This window comes from Lathyrus oleraceus, chromosome 5 (assembly GCF_024323335.1).
Source record: "Lathyrus oleraceus cultivar Zhongwan6 chromosome 5, CAAS_Psat_ZW6_1.0, whole genome shotgun sequence".
NCBI lineage: Eukaryota > Viridiplantae > Streptophyta > Magnoliopsida > Fabales > Fabaceae > Lathyrus > Lathyrus oleraceus.
The window spans coordinates 459,489,969-459,515,865 of record NC_066583.1 but is presented as its reverse complement, the minus strand read 5'-3'; the positions used below and the strand labels follow the sequence as shown (position 1 = coordinate 459,515,865).

Sequence of the window (25,897 nt, the reverse complement as noted above, 5' to 3'; positions counted from 1 at the left end):
CGTCTTTCTTCTTCTTTGTACTAAAAGGTAATCAAATTAAACGTTGTTTCTTCTTTATCTAACTATTTAAACGTTGTTTCTTCTTCTTTTTCTAAAAGATAAACATGTTATTCACAGAGACGGAGCTACATACACAACTATGTAGGTCTATGCCCCATTATAATTAAAAATTTAATTATAATATACTACTCATGTGGTAATAGTAATGATGGTGTATATTGCATTAAATACTTAGTTCATTTCAAATTTTAGTCCAAAATAGTCTCTACTATTTTTGATAAAAAAAATTTAATAGTCTGGATATTATTATCTTATCTTTTTAATCCTATATTTTTAGAATTAAAGAAAAATTAATAATCTATGAACTATCAATTGATTGGTGAGGATAAAATATGTTATATAATTATAAGTAGAAAATTAAGAAACCATTAATAATTTTAAATCATTAAAAAAATTTAAAAAATAAAATAATATTTCTTTATAAATAATATATTATACTTTTCTCATAATAAATTTATAAATTTGCCCACACTATTTAGAATTCCTGGCTCCATCCCTAGTTATTCATACGCTTTCTTCCATTTAGGTTTCACATGATTTTTTCGTATTTTTTTATACTTGGATCTCTGTTTTTGAAATTCTCAATTCGTGTTACTGTTTCTATTATATTACTGTCTTAATGGTTTTAATAAGTTGGATCAATTGTCCCAACACCGTGTCCAACATCTGTCCTATGAGAAACAAAATTTCACATTTGATACTTTCTCTCTAAGATAATGGAACCTCATCTCATTGTGTTTTCTTCTTCCGTATCATATTGGGTTCTTGGACAAATTTATAGCAAAAATGTTATCAATCTTCATGATTACTGCTTCATGATTTTGACCTATAATCTCTTCGATCAAATTTACCATTCATGTTGCTTGACATGCACAAAGAAAGGCAACTATGTAATCAGTCTCACATGATGACAGAGCTACAACTGGTTCTTTTCATGAGCTCTAAGCAACTGGTGCACCACATAGTATAAACACATTTTCTATCATCAGCATCACCATACCAACATGAGTCAGTGTATCCCACTAGCTTGCATTCCTTTTCTTTTTAACAATTTTTTTTGAAGAAGTCATTCTTAACACCTAGATTTTATTTTTATTTTTCTTTATTTTGACCAATTTCTCTAGTACCCCAACCCCAAGTATAAATGTTGCTAACTTACAAGAGCAACCCCAAATATATTCTTTTGAATTCTATTAATTGATTGATGATTGTATATCATGAATCATGGATATGAGATATTAAGTCTTTACATTAGTTTAAATTTAATGAGTGTTTTGTACTTTTAGTTATTGACTTTCTTAAAATAATATAATATCTAAGAGGAACACCAAAATACTCTTGATTTATTTATTCATAGTAGAAAAGTGGATATATAATTATAGTTATAAGATAACATTGTTTTATTCATTGCTCCCCGTGAGATATATCTCTTGATAGCATACATACATAGTATTTTGTCCACTCATTAAGAAACATTTCAAACTGAAGATAGACGATCTCTTGTTTCACGACTTCCTCTCTCCCTTTGTTGAGGTTGAGCATCTGCAAAGTGGGATTGTTTCTGATTCTCTAGTATCCTATCAACCTCTTGAGCTGATCCAGGGAATGCAAGCTCTTTCACTGGTCGCTGTATCTGACTAATCACATTATCCTCATCGCCTTCAAATTTTTAATCACCAAAATAATAAGCATATCTTAATATTTTCCCCTTGATTTAAATAGAAGTCGACTTTTAAAATACACACTTAAAATGAATAAATAGTGACAGAGACTGGGTGATAATATAATATACCTGCAAGAAAGTTCCTCTGATTGTTCTCAGCATTAATACCAAACCCAAGCAAATCAAGATTTGAGGAAGCTTTTACGGCAACTGGATGGCCTGCTGGAATCACAAAAACATCTCCTGAAGATAATTTAGCTTTGTAATTTTGCACTTGTTTATTTATCTCCTCTTCTCCTTGTTCCTCTTCCTCGTCATCTTCTTTTCTCTGCTCTTGTTGGTTTTCATTTCTTTGACCCACAAGTTCAAAATCTCCTTTTCCTTCGTTAACTGTTACTATTACTATGGCCCTTGAATTGTAGTGTGGCAACAATAAAGATCCCTAATATTTAATTTGAAAGAATAATTAAATAAATACATTAGATATATGTTCTATAAATAAAACATGTTATTGAGTATGTAAAACTTGTTGTGTATGAGATGTCAAGTTAGTAACAAAAGTTTGACATTATAACTTCAAAGGACAAAAATCAAATCATTTAGAACAATTGTAATTTGATCAAGTGAAATCTCATTCTGTAATTTGGTGAATTTCCTATATTATAAAATAATTTTATCATACCTCCTTAATCTCTACAGAATTGACAAATATATCCAAGTCTTGAAGCTGTGGATTTTTCTCTGGGGTGATTTCAAAGAATTTTCCAAACTCGTTGGAATAGATAGGACCGCGACTTCTCAAGTTGAATGGTTCAGATTCAGAGGAAACACTTTTTTTGGAGGTAGACTTTGCATTTTTACTCAATTCCTCAATTTGTCCCCTTGATAATTTTACTATTACATTCTCTTCTTGACTTTGCTGCCTCTTATCCTTAAGGCTTCTTCTGTGTTGTGTCTCTTTCTCATGCTCTTCTAAAAGAACCTTTTCTATCTCTTCATAATCAGTCTATATTTTTTTACAGTACATGCATTGACAAAGTGAGTATTAACATATACAATACCAAACTAATACATACATAAATGAAAAAAAAATTGTGTGTTATGCTTACATTGAAGGAAGCCTCTAGAATGTTCTTACTGAACCCAGATAAGTAGTTTTGTTGGTTTTGATTTCCAGACAATAAGAAAGACTGTTGAAAAGGACAAAAAAAATAAAGAAAATATTAGGAAAATATTACAGAAAAATATGTACAGGCGCAATTTTTGTTGTGATGTTATGGTAGAGGCCCCTAAATTTGTTTGTACATTAGAATGCATACCATATTTGATATGAGAATAGATAAACATTGGTTATATTACCTGAAGTTGGCCAGGTCTATTTACGGGAATGGCGAGATCTAATACTCTAAGCTCCTCGTTGTCATCTCTGTTAACCAAATAAGCAATTGTGCCAGCAGGAAGTTTTATCGTATCTCCGCGCTCAAGGTTGAAGGAGTTTCTATCATCGGGTTTCAACACTGTGAGTATAGCTTTTCCTGGAAATTACAATGACATTAGATTTTATAACTGAATTTAATTTATCCTTACAAAACAAATATGTAAAGTAATAAGAGAAATGCTAATAATACTCTCTTTTCAACACTCTCTCAAACACACACTCTTTCATTTGTTGAAATATGTGTGACTCTTACCACTTTATGTGGGACCTATTTCCAAAGCGAGGGACCCACACATGTTTCAACCAATAAAAAAGTGAGTGTTTGAGAGTGTTGAAAAGAGAGTGTTACTAGCACTCCTCAAAATAATAAATACCGTTCTTTTTGAATGAACTATGAGTGATTAGTTTTAAATATTTAACTTGATAAATAATAAATTACCACTGAGTACAACAAGGATGTAATCGGCATCGGTGTGCTGTGGAAGAAATATTGTGTGAGGTTTGGACTTATATTCCAAAAGACGGTAGTTTTGTAGATTCTCGAAAATTTTAGAACGTTGGTCAAATTTCTGCAGAAGTCGAATGTGCCCATTTTCATTCTCAAAAAGAGTTTGAAACTTGTTAGACTTGAAGATAAAAGGATTTTGAGGATCAGACCTAGAAGAAACACACACTGATGCTAGGAAAGAAATTCCCATTAGCATCAAAAGTGGAAATGAAGCTTTCATTGTAGTAGCAGCCATGTTGATTGAAACTAATATCTCACTTTGGTCGCTCTGGATGAATAAAGTACAGTGAGATGAGTGTATTTATAGATATAAAAAATAAAACTATATAATTAACATGCACCAACAGTTGGCCATGTTGTGCCATGCATATGGACGTGTGTTAAAATGTACAAAATTGAAGTGGCAAAATGAAAAGAACATTACTTGGGTGGTGGAGTTTTGTTTGAATTTGATGAATTTGGACATTCTTATGGAAAAGGAGGATGCTTTATTATTGTCTTCGGCCATGTGTATATGAATTAATGAATTGACTAGAGAATTTTAACAAGTGTTGTATCCTACAACACAAGCTCCAGCTCTAAGACATGCAAATAACTCCATAAACTTGCACTTAGAAGTGCATAGGTTTGTACTTGTCATGTGAAAAATGTAATTCTACATATACGTCATTTAATTATCTATCTATTATTTATCCGTCTACTTGATATATACTATAATATACTTAATATATAAAAATGTAATTGTAGATATATGTCATTTAATTATTTATCTATTATTTATCCGTTTACTTTACATATACTATACTTTATTTAATATATTAAAAAGAAAAATATATATATATTATAATCTACTTTTATTACAATCCTCAATTAAAAAAAATATAGTTACATAATTCTCCATCACAAAGATGATAAATTATTAAAACGGTTATATTTGTCATGTCCAAATATATCCGTATTCTCAGGGCATTATTAGTAAAGAGAAGATGGAGTAATAAGGATAAACATACAATTATTTTTTAATAAAAACATTTAAAACTAATATTAATTTAATATTAGTAATTATTATGTTTTATCACACCAAGATCGTTCTATCATTTATCTACACATGATAACTAATACTAATGACAATTTTATAATTGTTAAAATTGTGAATTAAAATTTTTAAATGTTATCTGTGTCCAATAACAAATGAGTTTGTAAAACTGTTCCTAAAAAAATTTAAATGTTTTTTAAGTCCAAGAACAGTTAAGAAATTAGACACGATCAAAACCATGATACTCACTCCGTCCCAAAATAATTGTCATAGTTGATCATTTCACAAAGTTTTAAAAAATATAATAAATGGAAGAGAGAGAATAGTATTTTTACTACAAATAAAAAAAATTAAATGGATGAACATTAGCGATGAAATTTGTTATGAAAATATTCAGTCACAAATAATCCCTCACAAACTCCCTAAATATATGATAAAAGTAAATTTTGTGAAGAGCTTTGAGATGAATTTTATCTATCTTTAACATTTTCCTCACAAATTCCATCAAAAATGTGCAAGATGTCATTGTAATGAATTTTGTGAGGGAAATGTTTCCTCTCTAACATTTTTTTTTATATATAAAAATTGAAGATAATATCTTTTAATGATATTGTAGCTTAAATGTTTATTAAAATTAAAATAGTAGTCAAATATTTTAATTAATAATAATATTTAATAAATATAAAATATAATTTATTTTAGGAATTGTCAACTTTTATTAATATTAATTTTGATATATATGTTCATAAATATAAATACTAATTCTAGTATTTATGTTTTTCAAATTGAAAGAAAACATTTTTTAAATGAAAGAAGCTATATATTTATGTCATAATTTTTTTTCTATAAAATGATTTAAAATGATTTTTTTTGAAATTTAATAATTAAAAAACAAAAAATTTGGATAAAATAATGTTTACCTTTCTCCTGTTTTTCCTCTGTCGCTCACTCTTAAAATCTTAAAGTTAAATGTTCCCCAAAAATTTTGATAAAATTAATTTTTGCTCTCTCACTCACTTGTTAACCCTAATTCCTAGTTCCATGCGGTATATCCCTTTTCTTCCCTCTTTTTTCTTTCTATTTTGATCCATCTCTATTGTTGCCACCCATAGCCGCTCGCGAAAACAAGCTCAATCGTTGCTACATTAACAAATTGCTTCTTCAGTTTCTTCTACTTCTTCAACTACATGGGAAGTAGTTAACTTTCTCATAAAGCCCTAACAATATTCACACAGTTTGATTTTGGAATAGTTCAAGGGATCTAGTGGGAAGCAGTTAACAATTTCAAGCATTTGTAACTCATTCCATGTACAGATCTGGGAATTTCACATGTTTCTTCAATTTCGGCTACTTATAACTACTGTTTGTTTGAATTTGTTAAACTGCTAGGAATTAGTTTCAAATTTATACTGATTATACTGAAATCCAGTTGTTTACTGAGTCTAGCTTTTATACTAAAATAAGGATTTAATTGTTAATTATATGCTCTAGTTGTATAATATTCTGGATGAAACTACAAATTATGTTGAAATGCTTCTTTTTGCAAAATATTAGAATTCTAGAACGGTTACTTTCGGTGAATATGAAGCTAGCTTGACGACTCATGTTGGTTTGGTTAAATACTTTGAAATCACTTTTAATTATTTTTTATGCTTTTTTTTTGTCTTTCGAGCCAAACATGGTGTTGGATTCGCTAAAGAGGTTTCAAGTGAAGAGTGTTTTGCTTGGTCGTAGAATTTATATGATTCTCTTAAGAAAGAGGATGAAGGATAAAGATCAGGTTGGATTTCATGGAAAAGTATTAGTTTCGAACATGTCAATTTGAGTAATTAGGAAATTAGTCATGCTAAGATACTTTTGCCTAATTATAGTTATAGTTATTTTTTTCTCTTGTTGAATCTCAACCATCGTTTTTGTATTTGACTTTGAAAATGTTCATATTGGTTTCCTTTCATAATTTCTTATTGCTACTAGTGCTTTCATAGTTCTAAATTTTGGTTGTAGTTGTATTGTCGTAATGAAGATTTCTCAAATATTTTTAATGCGCCATGCAATTTAGAACTATGCTACTATTTCTTTAATCAATTACAAATTAAGTTCTTTAGTTTCTTAATTTTTTTAAAAGTTTTTTTGGTTGTAGGTGTCTTTATCAATGTGCCATGATGTTACTTAGCTATATACAGGATCATAAATATTTTTTTTACATAGAAGAAAGAGTAAATTTGATTTTTGTTAGACTTTTAAGATTAGCTGAGACTCTTTTAAGTGTTTTAATTTCTTTATTTTTTAGATTTTTAAAATATATGGCTGGGCAGAAATTTCTAATCAAAGTATGACGGACTTAGCAAACATGGTGAATTCAGAATTATCAATGTTATTGCACAAATTACATGGAGGTCAGTGGCAAAAAATATGGTATTTCTTGTTTCTAAAGTGAGTGGTTTTTCTTTACCGTAATGTTTTGTTAGGATTAATTGTTAAGGTTATTCGAGCTATGATGTTCTATGTTAGAGTGGGATGTACATAAATGGTTTATTCATGAGGCTACACAATGACACTATATAGAATGAAAACATGTATATTGTGTACCGATCTTGTGTTCAATTTGTTTTTCATGCATTGCAGAGTGGCTATTAGTTTATATAATGACACTATATTTTGTTTCTTACTGTGTCTCGGAAGATACATGGTATACTTTGTGATTCTTCTATGACCTTTTTTAAATGTGATAAGCAAGAATTTAAATTAGATGGAATTAGTGTGGCTGCTAAATATTTGACAGAGGCATCTGAGGTGGCAGTTAAATATTTGGCATGGTGATTGCAATTGCCATGTGTTAGTATTAGTTGCAGGGTTAATTTGTTTAAACTGAAGTCAGTTTGTTTTCTTCCTGCAACCAATACTAACACATAATATGGTTTAATGTTAGTTTTATTGTGAAACTCTTAGACAGTGGAAATTAGAATTTGGAAGTCTAAAAGTTTAGTTTAGAATGACAAAACTAAATATAGGTTTCCCGTTTTCAAGTTCATGGAACACTAGTAAATAACCCATTACCTTAATTTTTTTTAGAGTATAACTTAATTTGTTTACATTAAACTCTACAAGTTTTTTTTGCAGGTTATCATAAACGAGGGTATCTTATCTATACTTGGATATCACCACCCACATTGAAATGTTTTAACTAGCTTCGTAGATGAGGCCGATCAAGCATCAGTTTAAAGATATTGTGTTTATTATACTTATTATTATTCTTCCTACGATAAACTAGAGAGAAATCCATTCATTGTTTAACATTTCATAAATTATTTCACTCTTAATATCTATATATATATATATATATATATATATATATATATATATATATATATATATATATATATATATATATATATATATATATATATATATATATATATATATTATATATATATATATATATATATATATATATATAAGAAATGAATGGTATATCGACAATGTAAATTAGCTTTACATTTTCAATTAATAATGATCATTTAACCCACCATCTATCTCGTTTGCTCCTTGATGTTACGACCTTTCTTAACCTCCATGTCTGTCATGTCTATAGATTGAAAGGAATAATTTTATTTTTATAATCTTTGATTTCTTTAACATATCAATTGGTGTGGAATTAGATCTTAATTCATATTGATCAATTCGCAAGACCTAACTACTTAAAGTGTGAGTTTCTTCTTCCTCCTCCATTTGACCATTTCAACTCCTCTTTTTTTTAATAATATTAATGTTATGTTTGGTCGCTCAAGGAATGATAGTTGACGAATTGAGTTTTTGCAGTAAGAAACACCTTTTAGCATTTTCTGTTTATTGAAGTAACAATTCTCTTTCAATTTCATTATGCATTATTATGCCTTTTATATTTACCCTATTTTATTAGTTTTTGGCATAAACTCAAGGAAATTAATTTTCCTACGTGTGTAGAAAGTATTGGTTGAATGCTGAAGTTAACAATTCCATGGAGCTACGCCATTTGTGTGCTACCATTCTTGAATAAATACAAGTTTGCCCGTCAAATTCTATCGTTTGCTGTTTCTCTCTGATTTTCTTTGTTATGCAAAATGTTATTTATTTGTTAATAATGAAATTTTGAACTCAAAAAAGAATTTTTCAACATATTGAGAAACACAATTTTTGCTTTGACATGTGGAAATATTAAAAGGAAATCTTTCGTCTTTCCCCGCAAGTCTCAAGTTGCAAGACTCCCCTTGGATGATCAATATCTATCTCCAGAGAGCACAAATTTATCATTCTCTGGAAGGATTATTGGGCCAGTTGTAATTGTTCAGCTTGATTGATCCTTCTTTGATGCATTTACTCACTCTGTCGGTTGAGTTATTGGTGTTGAGGATTCAGTACCTCCATAAAGCTTTCCCTAATTTCTAGTCTGTATATTGTCAGCATTTACATTTCATGATCATTCATACATCATGCATATAAGCAAAATCCAAATCATGCATAGCCCGAAGTGCTTCGCGCTCATTTGCATAATCTCAGGTCTCGTTGTTGATTGTATCCCTTGACCTCTGAGACCAGTTGTTACTGGCATCGTCTGTTAAGTCTGGTTGTCACCAGTGTCTTTGACCAAATCCAGTTGTAACTGGTATCCTTTAAGGTCTGGTTGCAACCAACATTTATTTTAAACCCAATTGTCGTTGGCATCATTGTCAGTCTGTTTATAAATACATTTGTGATTGATATTTGAAGTTTGGTTGTCGCCAATATCTTTTCAAGTCCAGTTGTTGCTGGCAAACTCCGTTGTAGCCGGTAATTGTTTACTAATGATTTTCATAAAGTCCAATTGTTGTTGGCACGTACAGAGAGTTTGAATACCTTGTCTTTCCTGATGGTTCCGTGAAAGTCATGTATGACTCACCATCTTGAGGAGTTCCCAGAAGCTTGGAGGTTCTGTTTGATTTCTCTGTAAAGAATCATTGTAGCCTTTTGCGTGGATGGTCTACTTATAAGAAGACTTCTGTTTATCTTTGTTTTGCATAAATTCCCTGTTAGGAGTCTCCAAAATCTGTGATGGATGAATTTCTTGTGAGAAATCTCCAGAACTATCAGATGTATTCTAAAGTGTCAGGTCATGTATGAACCTATTGATGAAACTTGCTTTGTATGTTTTCCAATATTCTCAGGTCATGTATGAACCTATTGGTAAAACTCCCTTTGATTTTTCCCAAGTGATGTCAGGTCATGTATGAACCTGTTAACTGAAATTCTTTGAATAGTCAAGTGTTGTCAGGTCATGTATGAACCTGTTGTTGAAAACTCTTTGAATAGTCAAGTGTTGTCAGGTCATGTATGAACCTGTTATTGAAAATTCTTTGGATGTTCCAGCATTGTCAGGTCATGTATGAACCCGTTGTTGTTGAGCTTTTATTCCAATATTCCCAGGTCATGTCTGAACCTATTTTTGAAGAATCTTTCCAATGTTGTCAAGTCATGTATGAACTTGTTCTGGAAATTTTCTCAAAATGTTCAAGTTTGTTATCAGGTCATGTATGAACCTGTTGATATAATCTTTTTGAATTTTTCTGAGTTTGTTAGGTCATGTCCGAACCTACTGTCAGAACTTCTTAATATTCTCAAACATTGTTAGGTCATGTATGAACCCGTTGCTGTTGAGCCTTTATTCCAGTATTATCAGGTCATGTATGAACCTGTGGCCGAACCTTTTATTCCAGTGTCGACAAGTCATGTATGAACTTGTTGTGGAAATTTTCTCAAAGTATTCAAGTTTGTCATCAGGTCATGTATGAACCTGTTGATATACTCTTTTTGAATTTTTCTGAGTTTGTTAGGTCATGTCTGAACCTACTGTCAGAAATTCCTGATATTCCCCAACATTGTCAGGTCATGTATGAACCTGTTGTTGAGCCTTCATTCCAGTATTACCAGGTCATGTATGAACCTGTTTTTGAAGAATCTTTCTCTATGTTTATTTCAGTGTTGTCAGGTCATGTATGAACTTGTTGATACACTCTTTTTGAATTTTCCTGTTTGTTGTCAAGTCATGTTTGAACTTGCTGTCAGAACCGTTCTTGGTATTCCCCAGCATTGTCAGGTCATGTATGAACCTGCTGTTGAGCTTTTATTCCTGTATTACCAGGTCATGTCTGAACCTATTTTGAAGAATCTTTTTCTTTGATTATTCCAGTATTGTCAGGTCATGTATGAACCTGTTGCTGAACCTTTTGTTCCAATGTTGTCAAGTCATGTATGAACTTGTTGTGGAAATTTTCTCAAAAATGTTCGGGTTTAGTAAGTCATGTGTGAACTTACTGCCAAAATCTCTTGTATTCTAAATGTCGTTCATCGAATTTCACTTTGAGTACTCTCTAGTGTTTGCCTATTTCTCCAGCAAGATTGTTTTCCCCAGTGAGTTGGTTTTTACCATTTGTCTGTTTCCCTGTGGACCATCAGTATTCCCCACAGATCGGTCTGTCCAGTAGCATCTCCTGTTAAGGAGTCACTGTGTCCCTAATAGATAAATTCAAAAAAATAAAGAGTCATGCATCCATGCATATCATATCATAACATTTGCATTTTTCAGGATCAAAATCTGGGTCTCCATAGTATTTAACCATCCCCCACTGCGATCAGATGAAAATTGTTGTTTCATTTTCCTCTGGTGGAGGATGTTTAAATAGGGGCAACTGTCATACCCCAATTTTGGCCCTGAAAATTTTTCCCCATCAATCACTCGTTTGCATTCTTTCTTCATTCACCTTCATATCCTTCATTCATGTTCATGTTTACTATTTCATATTTTTTTACATTTTTCACTTTCCAAATTTACATTCATATTTTCTTCATTCGCATTGAAAAAAATTCCATTCAATATTCAAGAATTTCCACATATTCATTCATATTTCAATTACGTCATTCATCCATCTACATGGCATGTGGATAAGGTATCTCATCACCAGAACACCGTTGAAGAAAAACACAATGAGTAAAGCAATGAAAACTTCTCTTCTTCTATCCTTTCTCATTATTTTCTCACACTTTGTGATTGAAATCCACGAAAAAACAAACAAGTTGGAACTCTTGACAGTCTTCACAAAGCAAAATACATAGGAAATTCAGAAATTGATAAGAGTGAATTTGAAGTACAAGAAATTGTGTAAGACATTGATGCCGTTGCTGATACTCAAAAGGGTTTCAAAGAGAATGATAGAATCAAAAAGCTTCCTGGTCAACCCTTTATGAAATTCTCTTAATTTGAAGGATCCTGAAATATTTAATACAGGGTGCAATATACTTAAACGTGTGTCCAACAGTGCACTTTGGCTCCTGAAATCTCCTACAGCAGGCGAAATGAGACTGAGGGCATATGCTGCTGCACAAGGGGTGCACCGCCACCTAGAATGGTTATAGTGCAGCAATGCAGTCGTGATAAGGGTGTATTAGAAGTTCCATGCAACTACGCATCTCTGTCTAAAAAGTCTCAAACTTCGAAGAATGTAACTGGCTTTTGTACTGCCGTTTTCATTGAAATTTTGGGGACTGTTGTGACCGTTGATGATGATATTGTCAAGAGAATACTTCCTTTTGTGGTCTCGGGTCTTCAGTCAGGTGTTAAGGGGCTTTCAGATCACAAGGCCATTTCATTGATGACAGTTGGCTTACTTGGGAATAAAGCTGCATTGGCTTCTAAACTTTTGAATATTTTGATACGTTCTGTTGCCGAGGTTGCTCGGGAGGAGGCTAATGAGTTGATAGATCTTCATTGGTTTCGGTTGTCCCTTATTGCCTTAATCAATCTTGTCCGGTCCCAAAATGTTCAAATACTTCCAATAAAGGCCTTGGAGATTTTAAAGGAACTAAGGGATTTGCCAGGGGTTTTATTAGAATTGTCCAAGGAGTTCAACATTGAAAAGTTTCTTGTTGTTTTATTGGACTCCCTAATTGACTGCAGTTCTAAAGATGAATACTGCCAGCAGGCTTTGCTGTCCTTGATAGAAAAGGTCCCCATAAATGATTCTGTTCATCATGTGGTCACCAAAATCCTATCAACTTGTGTGAAACTATCGCAAAAGTTGATGACTCGATTTCTTTGATGTCAGCAGAATCGTCAGGAAATCGGCCGGATGATAGCATGATAAAGGATCTGTTTGTATTTTTTGCTTCCTCAAAGTTCAAACATGTATTCCGTGAACACCTCCATTTCTTAGCTGCACAGTGCAGTGTATCACCGCCCGCCTATTATCTAAGTTTTTCATAAATGAAGGTGTTCCTGCTGCAGTTCAGGTTGAATGTCTTCAGTGCTATGCATTTCTATGTAGTTTGTCGCAAGATAAATGTCAAACTGAACTTTTGGCCGAATTTCCTTCTATTCTCGTTCCATTGGCTGGTGATGATCAGACTGTAAGGGTTGCAAACTGATTGGAAAATACACAATCATCAAACCAAAGCTACCCTGCATAATTGAAGAAAATGAAAACGTGGATGAGATTGCGGGTACATTCCAACAAGGCATTGGTCCAGAAGGAATGAATGAGTCCTTAATTTAAGTAGTGATTCCAATACCGTTAACCATGCTACAGATGCCATAGAATGATTGAGTCCCATTGCAAGTTCAGTTGCCACAGTTTGATGATGTTGTTAGGAAGCTTGGTGTGAGAGCACGGTTTTGACTACGACCAAAAGCCATTATGCATAAAACCGCCGAACCTGCAGAAACAGAACAAGTTAAAGGAAAATACCAAAAGTTCTTGCCGGTAGTAGAAGGAACAGGGATCGTATCATTGGAGAGAGGCAAACTTTGCTTGAACTTGTTGATTATATTTCAGCTGTGAATTCAAAGTTCAGTGAAGCGACAATGCAGGAGATCACTAAGATGGCAGCGGCAAAATTGTTTCGAACTCTACCGTGTTCGAATCATGATGGTAAGCTTGCGGAAGCATATGAACCTGAAGAAGAGGAACCTGCATTGGAACCGGCATGGAGTTATCTTGTATATTGGTGATTATAAAGAGGAGGCTGTTGTTAGCTTAGGGAATCTTAAAAATCTTGGTTTCAGAGAGCTCTAACATGCAACGGATAGTTTCAGCTCCAAGAATATACTCGGTGCTGGAGGTTTTGGCAAAACTTATTGACGGGGGAAGAAACAAGGCTGCTACAGAGTTTTCAATCTCTCTTCTTAAAACCCTGGTCATTGATGAACCAAAAGTTGTTTCAGGACTTCACAATCTTATCGATGCTTCGACAAAGCTTACTACAAAGCCTGGATACCCCGAATCATTGTAACAACTTATTGAGATGACCAAGAATCCTGTTGCTTTATCTGCTGGTAATGCTGGAAAGGAAGATAAATTGAGGCTATCTAGAGACAATAAGGGTCCTAGTCTGCTAGTTGGAAACCAGGATGCCATGGATGCCGCCATTGTTGGAACTCTAACTGATCCAAAAGAGGCAAGGGCTGGAGTAAGAGAGGTTCATTTCTTACCATTTAATCCCGTGGATAAGAAAACTGCCTTGACTTACATTGATAGCAATGGAAATTGGCACCGTGCAAGCAAAGGTGTTCCAGAGCAGATCATGAACCTGTGTAACCTTAGGGAAGATGCAAAGCGGAACATCCATGCTATTATTGACAAGTTTGCAGAGCGAGGTCTTCGTTCTCTTGCTGTTTCTAGACAAGAGGTTCCTGAGAAAACTAAAGAAAACGCTGGTGGTCCTTGGCAGTTTGTTGGTTTGTTGTCACTGTTTGACCCACCTAGGCATGACAGTGATGAAACTATTCGGAGAGCTCTTTATCTTGGTGTCAATGTTAAGATGATTACTGGTGAACAACTTTCCATAGCAAAGGAGACTGGGAGGAGACTTGGGATGAGAACTAGTATGTACTCATCTGCTACCTTGCTTGGACAAGACAAGGATGCGAGTATTGTTGCACTTCCAGTTGAAGAGCTGATTGAGAAGACAGATGGATTTGCTGGGGTATTTCCAGAGCACAAATATGAAGGCCGATATTGGAATCGTTGTTGCCGATGCTACGGATGCCGCAAGAGGTGCTTCTGATATTGTCCTCACAGAACTTGGATTAAGTGTTATCATTAGTGCAGTTTTAACCAGTAGGGCTATTTTCCAAATGATGAAAAACTACACGATCTATGCAGCTTTATCTCCTGTAAAATCATCTGATATTTCCTTGAGTGGATTACAGTTTAAACTAATGGCTGCAGATACGAGTGATTTGGAATTTGCAACCTTGCTAGAGTTGAACAGCTCTGATATAAGTTTAAATTCAACTGCATTTGTTCCACTTCGTGCTAGGTTTTTTTTTAGATGCCATGGTTGATTGTAAGATGCCGGAGTCTATTTATACAAAGGAGGATAAGGAAGGCCATCTAGCTGTTCACAATGAAAAGTTAGCTATTGTGTCTGCTCTTTTAAATGCACAAGAGTCTCAAATTAGAATTACCAAAAACCTTCGTGTTTGTGGAGATTGTCACATTGCTGCAAAGTTAATCTCCAAAATAGTTGAACGTGAAATTGTTGTTAGAGACACTAATAGATTCCACCATTTTAAGGATGGTGTTTGCTCTTGTTGAGATGCTTCGGTATTTAATGGTTGCAGTTCCAGATACTTTTGTTGCTTTGAATTGCTTTCCTTCACCATCCACCGTAGTCTCACCTACAATGAATAATGGCAGCTTTGTCCAATGGAAGGTCCATATCAAATGCGAAAAAACTTGAATGCTGTAGACTTAAAACTGACACCATACAAAATATTCTTGATAGACAGTTCGAATTGGAGATACCAGGGTCGTCGAAAGGAAAAGTTGACCACGGTCCTAATGCATCCAATTCAAAACCTTATTTTCCACTGTTGAATGATGGTGCCAAATAGAATAGTTCCGACAGTGAGTTGTTTGAACCTTTCTTTGAAGATATGTTGGATAGTGTTAAAGATGCAGTTTCTGAGAAGAACTAGTGGAATGAAGACAAAGCTAGTAGCATGAATGCAAGTCTGCATTCTACACTTGAGCATGGTGCTAAGTCTAGTACAAGGTCAGTTCCAATAGGAGAAAACACACAAGGAAGATCTGATATGGGATCTCCAAGACAATCTTCTTCTGTGGAAATTGATGATCTTAAGATCGCCGCTAATAGTTTGCAGCCGCATCAGTATCAGCAGTAGTGGATGTCCATGCGGTATCCTGCTACTGCTATGGCTATGATGCAGCAGCAGACGATGATGTATCCATATCATTACATGTTGTATGCTCATCCTCATCATTATCAGGCGCCGCCTCATTAACATTAACCGTCGGCCGGTTGTAGCACAAAAGCACTCCAAGCCATCGGTTTAAATTGTTGCCAAGTGTTTGAGCTGCTAAGGCTGCTAAGGTTGCCGGCAAAGTGCTTGCTGCATTGAATGGAAAATTGACCGGTATGTCATTCATTGTCTCAACTGTGGATGTCTGAGCCGACGACCTTACAGTGAGGCTCGAAAAGACCAACCTCAATCCACGCCGAAGCTGTTGCAATACAAATACCCAAAATCAGTTAATTCTAAAACAAACTTTTCAGCTAAGTAAGTTACAGTGGTGAAAGTTTTTCTCACCAACAATAGAGTTTTCAAAATGAAGAGAATTGAGAAGGGGACCACAAGTTGGATATGGACAAAATTCAAAACCTCTCCACTGCACAGCAGACCTCCACTACTCTGAGGAAACACAGCAACACAGCAGAGAGGAGATGAGTCATATATAAGAGAGGCCACTGTTCATTTTGGGGAGAGAGCTGAAAAACCCTAATTTTGGAGAGGATTGGCGGCTACCATTCAGAAAAGAAAAGAAGAGAATTGAAGGCAACGTTTACCTACATTCGTCGGTCGAGCTCGCCGCAACCGGTTAGCTTCCTTTCCGAACTTTATTTCTATGTTTTGATTCTGCTTTGCATCTTTCTGAGGTAACCATGGTTGTTGTTCCAATTTGATTTCATTTAGCAATACTGTTGCCTGTTTGTGATAATATCTTGCCGTAAACCTTTGATGTTCAAAATGGAAAGAAATCTCTGTACGTTAAGATGAGCTTGCTTGAATTCTGCTACTGTTTTAAACTTTGTGTTTTATTTAAAAGGCTTGGTCCGTTTGTTATATTATGTATTAGTGTTTGAAACTATATAACAAGGATGTTTACCTGGTTGAGTTGGTAAAGAGGTGCTTTGGTAAACTCTAGGTTCCGAGTTCAATCCCTGGTTTTCAGCATTTCTCATTTTTAACATACTTTCTATTTTTTACTAGTTTTTATTATTATTACCATTTTTTTATTATTATTTTAAACATTTTATTTTATTTTATTTTATTTTTATTTTTTCTCCTTTTTTTAAACACTTGTTGATTTTAATGTTAAACATCGATTTTTAATTTATGGATTTGACAATTCTCTTGTTATTTATCCACAATTATTTTTATCGATACATTGATAGTATTTCGCCGCGTTTCGATTAATCGCATATGACATTTCAATTATTGTCAACATGCGCAAACCGACTTTGAGCACATTATTTAGGTTTTGTGTGTCCCTCAATTTTTATCCGTGCAAATCCCGATTTTACCTTTTTTCGATTTAATTTTTAAGTGTGTTGTAAATATAACTTGTTGTGTTATTTTCTTCACATGGCTTACTCTTGGGCCTTCTTACAATGAGACAGTTCTCTTGCACCTACACTCATACATTGTATTATTTGTTGCTTGGGCCCGATTTAATTATTCCAATACTTTGAATCCCCATTTGACAAAATGTACCCCACTCCCCCGATGTGTAATAATTTTACTGTTTGATTTCTTTATTGCTTGGCTGTTTAGTTAGCTACTAACACAAGAATAAAATCAACAATTTCCAAAGATCAAAAATAAGACTCGATCCAACGTCGAGTATTTTCTCAATAAACAAATCAATCCATTTCTTTTTCCCATTCTATTCCATTTCTCTCAAACTTTCATCAAACGCTTGATCCAACGTCAAGCCATTTTCATAATAAAAACTCAAAAAATATTAATTCATATTTAAGACCTTTTCAATAAAGATGGAAGTGGAACGTGGTGTATACCGCGCACTCCTGAGACTAGGATTCGAGATGTATATCTCGCCAATCCTAGCTCTCGCCATCATCCAAATTTATCCACTTTGTTTTCTCTCAAACACTCATTCAAATTTCTCTTAAACGTCCATCAACACTTGATCTAGCGTCAAGTCATTTTCACAATAAAACTCAAGATACCTAATTCTTATTTAACACTTTTTCAATAAAGGTGGAAATGGAACATGGTGTATACCGTGCACTCCTGAGATTAAGATTCGAGACGTATGTCTCGCCTATCTTAGCTCTCGCCATCATTTAAAATTGTCAATGCGGTTCTTTCAAACCCTTTCTCAATCAAATTCAAAACACCTAATCTTTATTAAACACTTTTTTTCAAATAAGATGGAAATGGAACGTGGTGTATACCGCGCACTCCTGAGACTAGGATTCGAGATGTATATCTCGCTCATCCAAGTTCTCGCCATTACTCAAAACACATCAAACCAATCAATTTCTTTTTCTCGCCGCCGTGTGATTAACCCTTCAAACATTTTCTCAAATGAAAGGTACTTTGTTTCAAAACAATGCAAGGCAATGTTTTTCCACCTGTTTTGGGTAGTCCAACAATGTTTTCGTCGATTTGACACAAAGTAGCTTTCGCTAAAATCGACCAACAAACAAACATTTTTCTACCCAGAACTACGTAAGCCTTGACTTCTCTATTGAGATACGTAGGAGCAGGATTTGTAAATCTTGTCAGGCCCACTAATAAAAAAACTTAGGTTTAGTCCTTCGTCAAAAATCCAAAAACATTCTCTTCTCATCCTTTCTTTCTTTCTCACCTAATAATTCAAAAAGCCTAACATTTCAATTAACACTAACGCACACAACTAACCTAATGGTTCCCGTTGAGTATAACGGACGTGAGGGGTGCTAATACCTTCCCCTTGTGTAATCGACTCCCGAACCCTGATTTGGTTGCGACGACCAATAATCATTGTCATTTTGTCTTGGGTTTTATCGATATTTCCCCTTTCCTTTTTAGGAATAAAAAAAGTTCGGTGGCGACTCTGTTCAGTCCATCATTGCGAGCGTGCGATTGCACTTCGCTTAAAAGTCGTATCCCACATTTTTTTCAATGAGGTACGACAATAAGCAAGAATTTAAATTAGATGGAATTAGTGTGGCTGCTAAATATTTGACAGAGGCATCTGAGGTGGCAGTTAAATATTTGGCATGGTGATTGCAATTGCCATGTGTTAGTATTAGTTGCAGGGTTAATTTGTTTAAACTGAAGTCAGTTTGTTTTCTTCCTGCAACCAATACTAACACATAATATGGTTTAATGTTAGTTTTATTGTGAAACTCTTAGACAGTGGAAATTAGAATTTGGAAGTCTAAAAGTTTAGTTTAGAATGACAAAACTAGATATAGGTTTCCCGTTTTCAAGTTCATGGAACACTAGTAAATAACCCATTACCTTAATTTTTTTTAGAGTATAACTTAATTTGTTTACATTAAACTCTACAAGTTTTTTTTACAGGTTATCATAAGTGAGGGTATCTTATCTATACTTGGATATCACCACCTACATTGAAATGTTTTAAGTAGCTTCGTAGATGAGGCCGATCAAGCATCAGTTTAAAGATATTGTGTTTATTATACTTATTATTATTCTTCCTACGATAAACTAGAGAGAAATCCATTCATTGTTTAACATTTCATAAAATTATTTCACTCTTAATATATATATATATATATATATATATATATATATATATATATATATATATTATATATATATAATAAATAATATAATAAGAAAATGAATGGTATATCGACAATGTAAATTAGCTTTACATTTTCAATTAATAATGATCATTTAACCCAACATCTATCTCGTTTGCTCCTTGATGTTATCACCTTTCTTAACCTCCATGTCTGTCATGTCTATAGATTGAAAGGAATAATTTTATTTTTATAATCTTTGATTTCTTTAACATATCAATTGGTGTGGAATTAGATCTTAATTCATATTGATCAATTCGCAAGACCTAACTACTTAAAGTGTGAGTTTCTTCTTCCTCCTCCATTTGACCATTTCAACTCCTTTTTTTTAAATAATATTAATGTTATGTTTGGTCGCTCAAGGAATGATAGTTGACGAATTGAGTTTTTGCAGTAAGAAATACCTTTTAGCATTTTCTGTTTGTTGAAGTAACAATTCTCTTTCAATTTCATTATGCATTATTATGCCTTTTATATTTACCCTATTTTATTAGTTTTTGGCATAAACTCAAGGAAATTAATTTTCCTACGTGTGTAGAAAGTATTGGTTGAATGCTGAAGTTAACAATATTCAACGTGTGTAGCAAGTATGAGTTATATGTGTAGGTCACATTCTTTATATTATAGCTTGCAAAGTGTTATTAGGTTACATCACCATTTGAGAAATTAAGTGTAGTTTTTGTAGACTTTAGCATCCTTTTGAGTAGCTGTTTGGTGTTAATCCTGCATGCGTCTCAATACATGGCATGTGTGAGCTTTATGTTTGAATTATAGACAAAATCATTTTACAGAAAAGAGAAGAAAAGTTTAGAGGAATATGACCAATACTTCTAGGTGCTCAATTCCTTAGAGTCTTATTTCAGTATTTTGTCTATCATTGTCCTGGATTCTATGAAGTTGATTAGAAAAGAAGTGAAATATATTAGCATTCTACTTATCTATTGTTAGTTAAAATAATTTCACTGTTATCAAGAAGTGGAATGATTTATATATGATCCATGTGATATTGTCCTTTGTTATATTCTATTAACAATATTTAATATTATTGTGCTATTTAAATTTTTGTTAAGTATAATGAAATGCCTAATGCATTAAAAAAATTTATTAGGACGAATTATTTTTACTAGTATTTTAATTTTCTCTTGTTTATTGTGGATTTACCTTCATTGTTTGGCATGTGATTTTTTTCTTGAGGATATTTATTTTTATTTTTCATTGTTCTTTGTCCCACACATCAATATTTATCACGTGATTAATATTATTGTTAGACTTTTTCAACAAAAAATCATGGCGTGGTTGAACCTTTCAATTTTACCACAAGTAGCATCCACCATGGGAAAATACACTACTACAAAATATACCTTTCTTAACACGATATTACCAAGGCCGTTTAAGCAACCGTTGTAATAACTTATCTTAACGCACCTGCAATTTTTTATATTTTATTAAAAGACATTTCTTCACGGTTCATAATAACAACTGTGGTTATAGATGAAAGGTTACATGCTTCAAATCCCAGCACAAACCATTTTTTATCGCTACAAAAAGAGTTTGTCCATATCGTCTTATAAATATATTAAAATTAAAATATCTATCACCCCGGTTAGTACCAGGAACCATTGTGGATAGTACTGACAGTTTATCACGGTTTTTCTTGCCAACGACGGTGATAAGTTTTACATATATATAAGCAAAGTTATCAAACTTCAGTCCTCTCACTCAAATTACAAAACCCTAATCTCTCTCTCTCTCTCCTCTTCCACATCCTGCGAAATCGTCTCTCTTCTTCTTCCATACAACTCGTCTTTCTTCTTCTTTGTACTAAAAGGTAATCAAATTAAACGTTGTTTCTTCTTTATCTAACTATTTAAACGTTGTTTCTTCTTCTTTTTCTAAAAGATAAACATGTTATTCACAGAGACGGAGCTACATACACAACTATGTAGGTCTATGCCCCATTATAATTAAAATTTAATTATAATATACTACTCATGTGGTAATAGTAATGATGGTGTATATTGCATTAAATACTTAGTTCATTTCAAATTTTAGTCCAAAATAGTCTCTACTATTTTTGATAAAAAAATTTAATAGTCTGGATATTATTATCTTATCTTTTTAATCCTATATTTTTAGAATTAAAGAAAAATTAATAATCTATGAACTATCAATTGATTGGTGAGGATGAAATATGTTATATAATTATAAGTAGAAAATTAAGAAACCATTAATAATTTTAAATCATTAAAAAAATTAAAAAATAAAATAATATTTCTTTATAAATATATATTATACTTTTCTCATAATAAATTTATAAATTTGCCCACACTATTTAGAATTCCTGGCTCCATCCCTATTTATTCATACGCTTTCTTCCATTTAGGTTTCACATGATTTTTTCGTATTTTTTTTACTTGGATCTCTGTTTTTGAAATTCTCAATTCGTGTTACTGTTTCTATTATATTACTGTCTTAATGGTTTTAACAAGTTGGATCAATTGTCCCAACACCGTGTCCAACATCTGTCCTATGAGAAACAAAATTTCACATTTGATACTTTCTCTCTAAGATAATGGAACCTCATCTCATTGTGTTTTCTTCTTCCGTATCATATTGGGTTCTTGGACAAATTTATAGCAAAAATGTTATCAATCTTCATGATTACTGCTTCATGATTTTGACCTATAATCTCTTCGATCAAATTTACCATTCATGTTGCTTGACATGCACAAAGAAAGGCAACTATGTAATCAGTCTCACATGATGACAGAGCTACAACTGGTTCTTTTCATGAGCTCTAAGCAACTGGTGCACCACATAGTATAAACACATTTTCTATCATCACCATACCAACATGAGTCAGTGTATCCCACTAGCTTGCATTCCTTTTCTTTTTAACAATTTTTTTGAAGAAGTCATTCTTAACACCTAGATTTTATTTTTATTTTTCTTTATTTTGACCAATTTCTCTAGTACCCCAACCCCAAGTATAAATGTTTGCTAACTTACAAGAGCAACCCCAATATATTCTTTTGAATTCTATTAATTGATTGATGATTGTATATCATGAATCATGGATATGAGATATTAAGTCTTTACATTAGTTTAAATTTAATGAGTGTTTTGTACTTTTAGTTATTGACTTTCTTAAAATAATATAATATCTAAGAGGTACACACCAAAATACTCTTGATTTATTTATTCATAGTAGAAAAGTGGATATATAATTATAGTTATAAGATAACATTGTTTTATTCATTGCTCCCCGTGAGATATATCTCTTGATAGCATACATACATAGTATTTTGTCCACTCATTAAGAAACATTTCAAACTGAAGATAGACGATCTCTTGTTTCACGACTTCCTCTCTCCCTTTGTTGAGGTTGAGCATCTGCAAAGTGGGATTGTTTCTGATTCTCTAGTATCCTATCAACCTCTTGAGCTGATCCAGGGAATGCAAGCTCTTTCACTGGTCGCTGTATCTGACTAATCACATTATCCTCATCGCCTTCAAATTTTTAATCACCAAAATAATAAGCATATCTTAATATTTTCCCCTTGATTTAAATAGAAGTCGACTTTTAAAATACACACTTAAATGAATAAATAGTGACAGAGACTGGGTGATAATATAATATACCTGCAAGAAAGTTCCTCTGATTGTTCTCAGCATTAATACCAAACCCAAGCAAATCAAGATTTGAGGAAGCTTTACGGCAACTGGATGGCCTGCTGGAATCACAAAAACATCTCCTGAAGATAATTTAGCTTTGTAATTTTGCACTTGTTTATTTATCTCCTCTTCTCCTTGTTCCTCTTCCTCGTCATCTTCTTTTCTCTGCTCTTGTTGGTTTTCATTTCTTTGATCCACAAGTTCAAAATCTCCTTTTCCTTCGTTAACTGTTACTATTAATATGGCCCTTGAATTGTAGTGTGGCAACAATAGAGATCCCTAATATTTAATTTGAAAGAATAATTAAATAAATACATTAGATATATGTTCTATAAATAAAACTTGTTATTGAGTATGTAAAACTTGACGTGTATGAGATGTCAAGTTAGTAACAAAAGTTTGACATTATAACTTCAAAGGACAAAAATCAAATCATTTAGAACAATTGTAATTTGATCAAGTGAAATCTCATTGTGTAATTTGGTAAATTTCCTATATTATAAAATAATTTTATCATACCTCCTTAATCTCTACAGAATTGACAAATATATCCAAGTCTTGAAGCTGTGGATTTTTCTCTGGGGTGATTTCAAAGAATTTTCCAAACTCGTTGGAATAGATAGGACCGCGACTTCTCAAGTTGAATGGTTCAGATTCAGAGGAAACACTTTTTTTGGAGGTAGACTTTGCATTTTTACTCAATTCCTCAATTTGTCCCCTTGATAATTTTACTATTACATTCTCTTCTTGACTTTGCTGCCTCTTATCCTTAAGGCTTCTTCTGTGTTGTGTCTCTTTCTCATGCTCTTCTAAAAGAACCTTTTCTATCTCTTCATAATCAGTCTATATTTTTTTACAGTACATACATTGACAAAGTGAGTATTAACATATACAATACCAAACTAATACATACATAAATGAAAAAAAAATGTGTGTTATGCTTACATTGAAGGAAGCCTCTAGAATGTTCTTACTGAACCCAGATAAGTAGTTTTGTTGGTTTTTATTTCCAGACAATAAGAAAGACTGTTGAAAAGGACAAAAAAAATAAAGAAAATATTAGGGAAACATTACAGAAAAATATGTACAGGCGCAATTTTTGTTGTGATGTTATGGTAGAGGCCCCTAAATTTGTTTGTACATTAGAATGCATAGCATATTTGATATGAGAATAGGTAAACATTGGTTATATTACCTGAAGTTGGCCAGGTCTATTTACGGGAATGGCGAGATCTAATACTCTAAGCTCCTTGTTGTCATCTCTGTTAACCAAATAAGCAATTGTGCCAGCAGGAAGTTTTATCGTATCTCCGCGCTCAAGGTTGAAGGAGTTTCTATCATCGGGTTTCAACACTGTGAGTATAGCTTTTCCTGAAAATTACAATGACATTAGATTTTATAACTGAATTTAATTTATCCTTACAAAACAAATATGTAAAGTAATAAGAGAAATGCTAATAATACTCTCTTTTCAACACTCTCTCAAACACACACTCTTTCATTTGTTGAAATATGTGTGACTCTTACCACTTTATGTGGGACCTATTTCCAAAGCGAGGGGCCCACACATGTTTCAACCAATAAAAAAGTGAGTGTTTGAGAGTGTTGAAAAGAGAGTGTTACTAGCACTCCTCAAAATAATAAATACCGTTCTTTTTGAATGAACTATGAGTGATTAGTTTTAAATATTTAACTTGATAAATAATAAATTACCACTGAGTACAACAAGGATGTAATGGCATCGGTGTGCTGTGGAAGAAATATTGTGTGAGGTTTGGACTTATATTCCAAAAGACGGTAGTTTTGTAGATTCTCGAAATTTTAGAAAGTTGGTCAAATTTCTGTAGAGTCGAATGTGCCCATTTTCATTCTCCAAAAGAGTTTGAAACTTGTTAGACTTGAAGATAAAAGGATTTTGAGGATCAGACCTAGAAGAAACACACCTGATGCTAGGAAAGAATTCCCATTAGCATCAAAAGTGGAATAAGCTTTCATTGTAGTACAGCAGCCATGTTGATTGAAACTAATATCTCACTTTGGTCGCTCTGGATGAATAAAGTACAGTGAGATGAGTGTATTTATAGATATAAAAAATAAAACTATAATTAACATGCACCACAGTTGGCATGTTGTGCCATGCATATGATAAAACTACATATCATAAAATGTACAAAATTGAAGTGGCAAAATGAAAAGAACATTACTTGGGTGGGTGGAGTTTTGTTTGAATTTGTGAATTTGACATTCTTATGGAAAAGGAGGATGCTTTATTATTGTCTTCGGCCATGTGTATATGAATTAATGAATGACTAGAGAATTTTAACAAGTGTTGTATCCTACAACACATCTCCAGCTCTAAGACATGCAAATAACTCCATAAACTTGCACTTAGAAGTAGTTAACTTTGTCATAAAGCCCTAACAATATTCACACAGTTTGATTTTGGAATTGTTCAAGGGATCAAGTGGGAAGCAGTTAACAATTTCAAGCATTTGTAACTCATTCTTCGTACATGTTACAGATCTGGGAATTTCACATGTTTCTTCAATTTCGGCTACTTATAACTACTGTTTATTTGAATTTGTTAAACTGCTAGGAATTAGTTCCAAAATCAAACTGTGTGAATATTGTTAGGGCTTTATGAGA

General features: G+C 33.0%; 2 protein-coding genes and 2 pseudogenes across 3 annotated transcripts; 2 read left to right on the top strand and 2 right to left on the bottom strand.

The window, feature by feature from the left end:
* Positions 1 to 1,408: 1,408 nt before the first annotated feature.
* Positions 1,409 to 3,941, bottom strand: LOC127085423 (vicilin). Its single transcript, NM_001426899.1, has 6 exons — positions 3,601 to 3,941; positions 3,083 to 3,258; positions 2,833 to 2,913; positions 2,406 to 2,729; positions 1,853 to 2,165; positions 1,409 to 1,719 (listed from the first exon to the last, which is right to left on the bottom strand). The coding sequence occupies exons 1-6, from the start codon at positions 3,902 to 3,904 to the stop codon at positions 1,538 to 1,540; spliced, it is 1,380 nt and encodes a 459-aa protein (NP_001413828.1). The 5' UTR covers positions 3,905 to 3,941; the 3' UTR covers positions 1,409 to 1,537.
* A 1,679-nt stretch (positions 3,942 to 5,620) lies between these two features.
* LOC127085424 (uncharacterized) lies at positions 5,621 to 8,001 on the top strand. Of its 2 annotated transcripts, none has more exons than XR_007789132.1 (3): positions 5,621 to 6,485; positions 6,996 to 7,138; positions 7,826 to 8,001. XR_007789132.1 is itself a non-coding variant. In XM_051025939.1 (3 exons), the coding sequence occupies exons 1-3, from the start codon at positions 6,309 to 6,311 to the stop codon at positions 7,891 to 7,893; spliced, it is 351 nt and encodes a 116-aa protein (XP_050881896.1). In that variant the 5' UTR covers positions 5,621 to 6,308; the 3' UTR covers positions 7,894 to 8,001. The 2 variants fall into 2 exon arrangements, 1 of the variants encoding a protein (XP_050881896.1); XM_051025939.1 differs by having other exon boundaries at positions 6,996 to 7,101.
* A 6,013-nt stretch (positions 8,002 to 14,014) lies between these two features.
* On the top strand, positions 14,015 to 15,309 carry LOC127081330 (plasma membrane ATPase-like; annotated as a pseudogene).
* A 7,442-nt stretch (positions 15,310 to 22,751) lies between these two features.
* On the bottom strand, positions 22,752 to 25,538 carry LOC127081329 (vicilin-like; annotated as a pseudogene).
* Positions 25,539 to 25,897: the final 359 nt, after the last annotated feature.

Excerpts from the sequence above, each read along its gene's own strand:
- LOC127085423 (NM_001426899.1), bottom strand. The coding sequence starts at position 3,904 with ATGGCTGCTACTACAATGAAAGCTTCATTTCCACTTTTGATGCTAATG. Across the intron at positions 2,730-2,832 it reads TTCTAGAGGCTTCCTTCAAT|ACTGATTATGAAGAGATAGA; the intron begins GTAAGCATAACA and ends AAAAAAATATAG. Across the intron at positions 2,166-2,405 it reads ATTCTGTAGAGATTAAGGAG|GGATCTTTATTGTTGCCACA; the intron begins GTATGATAAAAT and ends ATTAAATATTAG.
- LOC127085424 (XM_051025939.1), top strand. The coding sequence starts at position 6,309 with ATGTTGGTTTGGTTAAATACTTTGAAATCACTTTTAATTATTTTTTAT. Across the intron at positions 6,486-6,995 it reads GGATGAAGGATAAAGATCAG|ATTTTTAAAATATATGGCTG; the intron begins GTTGGATTTCAT and ends TTTATTTTTTAG. Across the intron at positions 7,102-7,825 it reads ATTGCACAAATTACATGGAG|GTTATCATAAACGAGGGTAT; the intron begins GTCAGTGGCAAA and ends TTTTTTTTGCAG.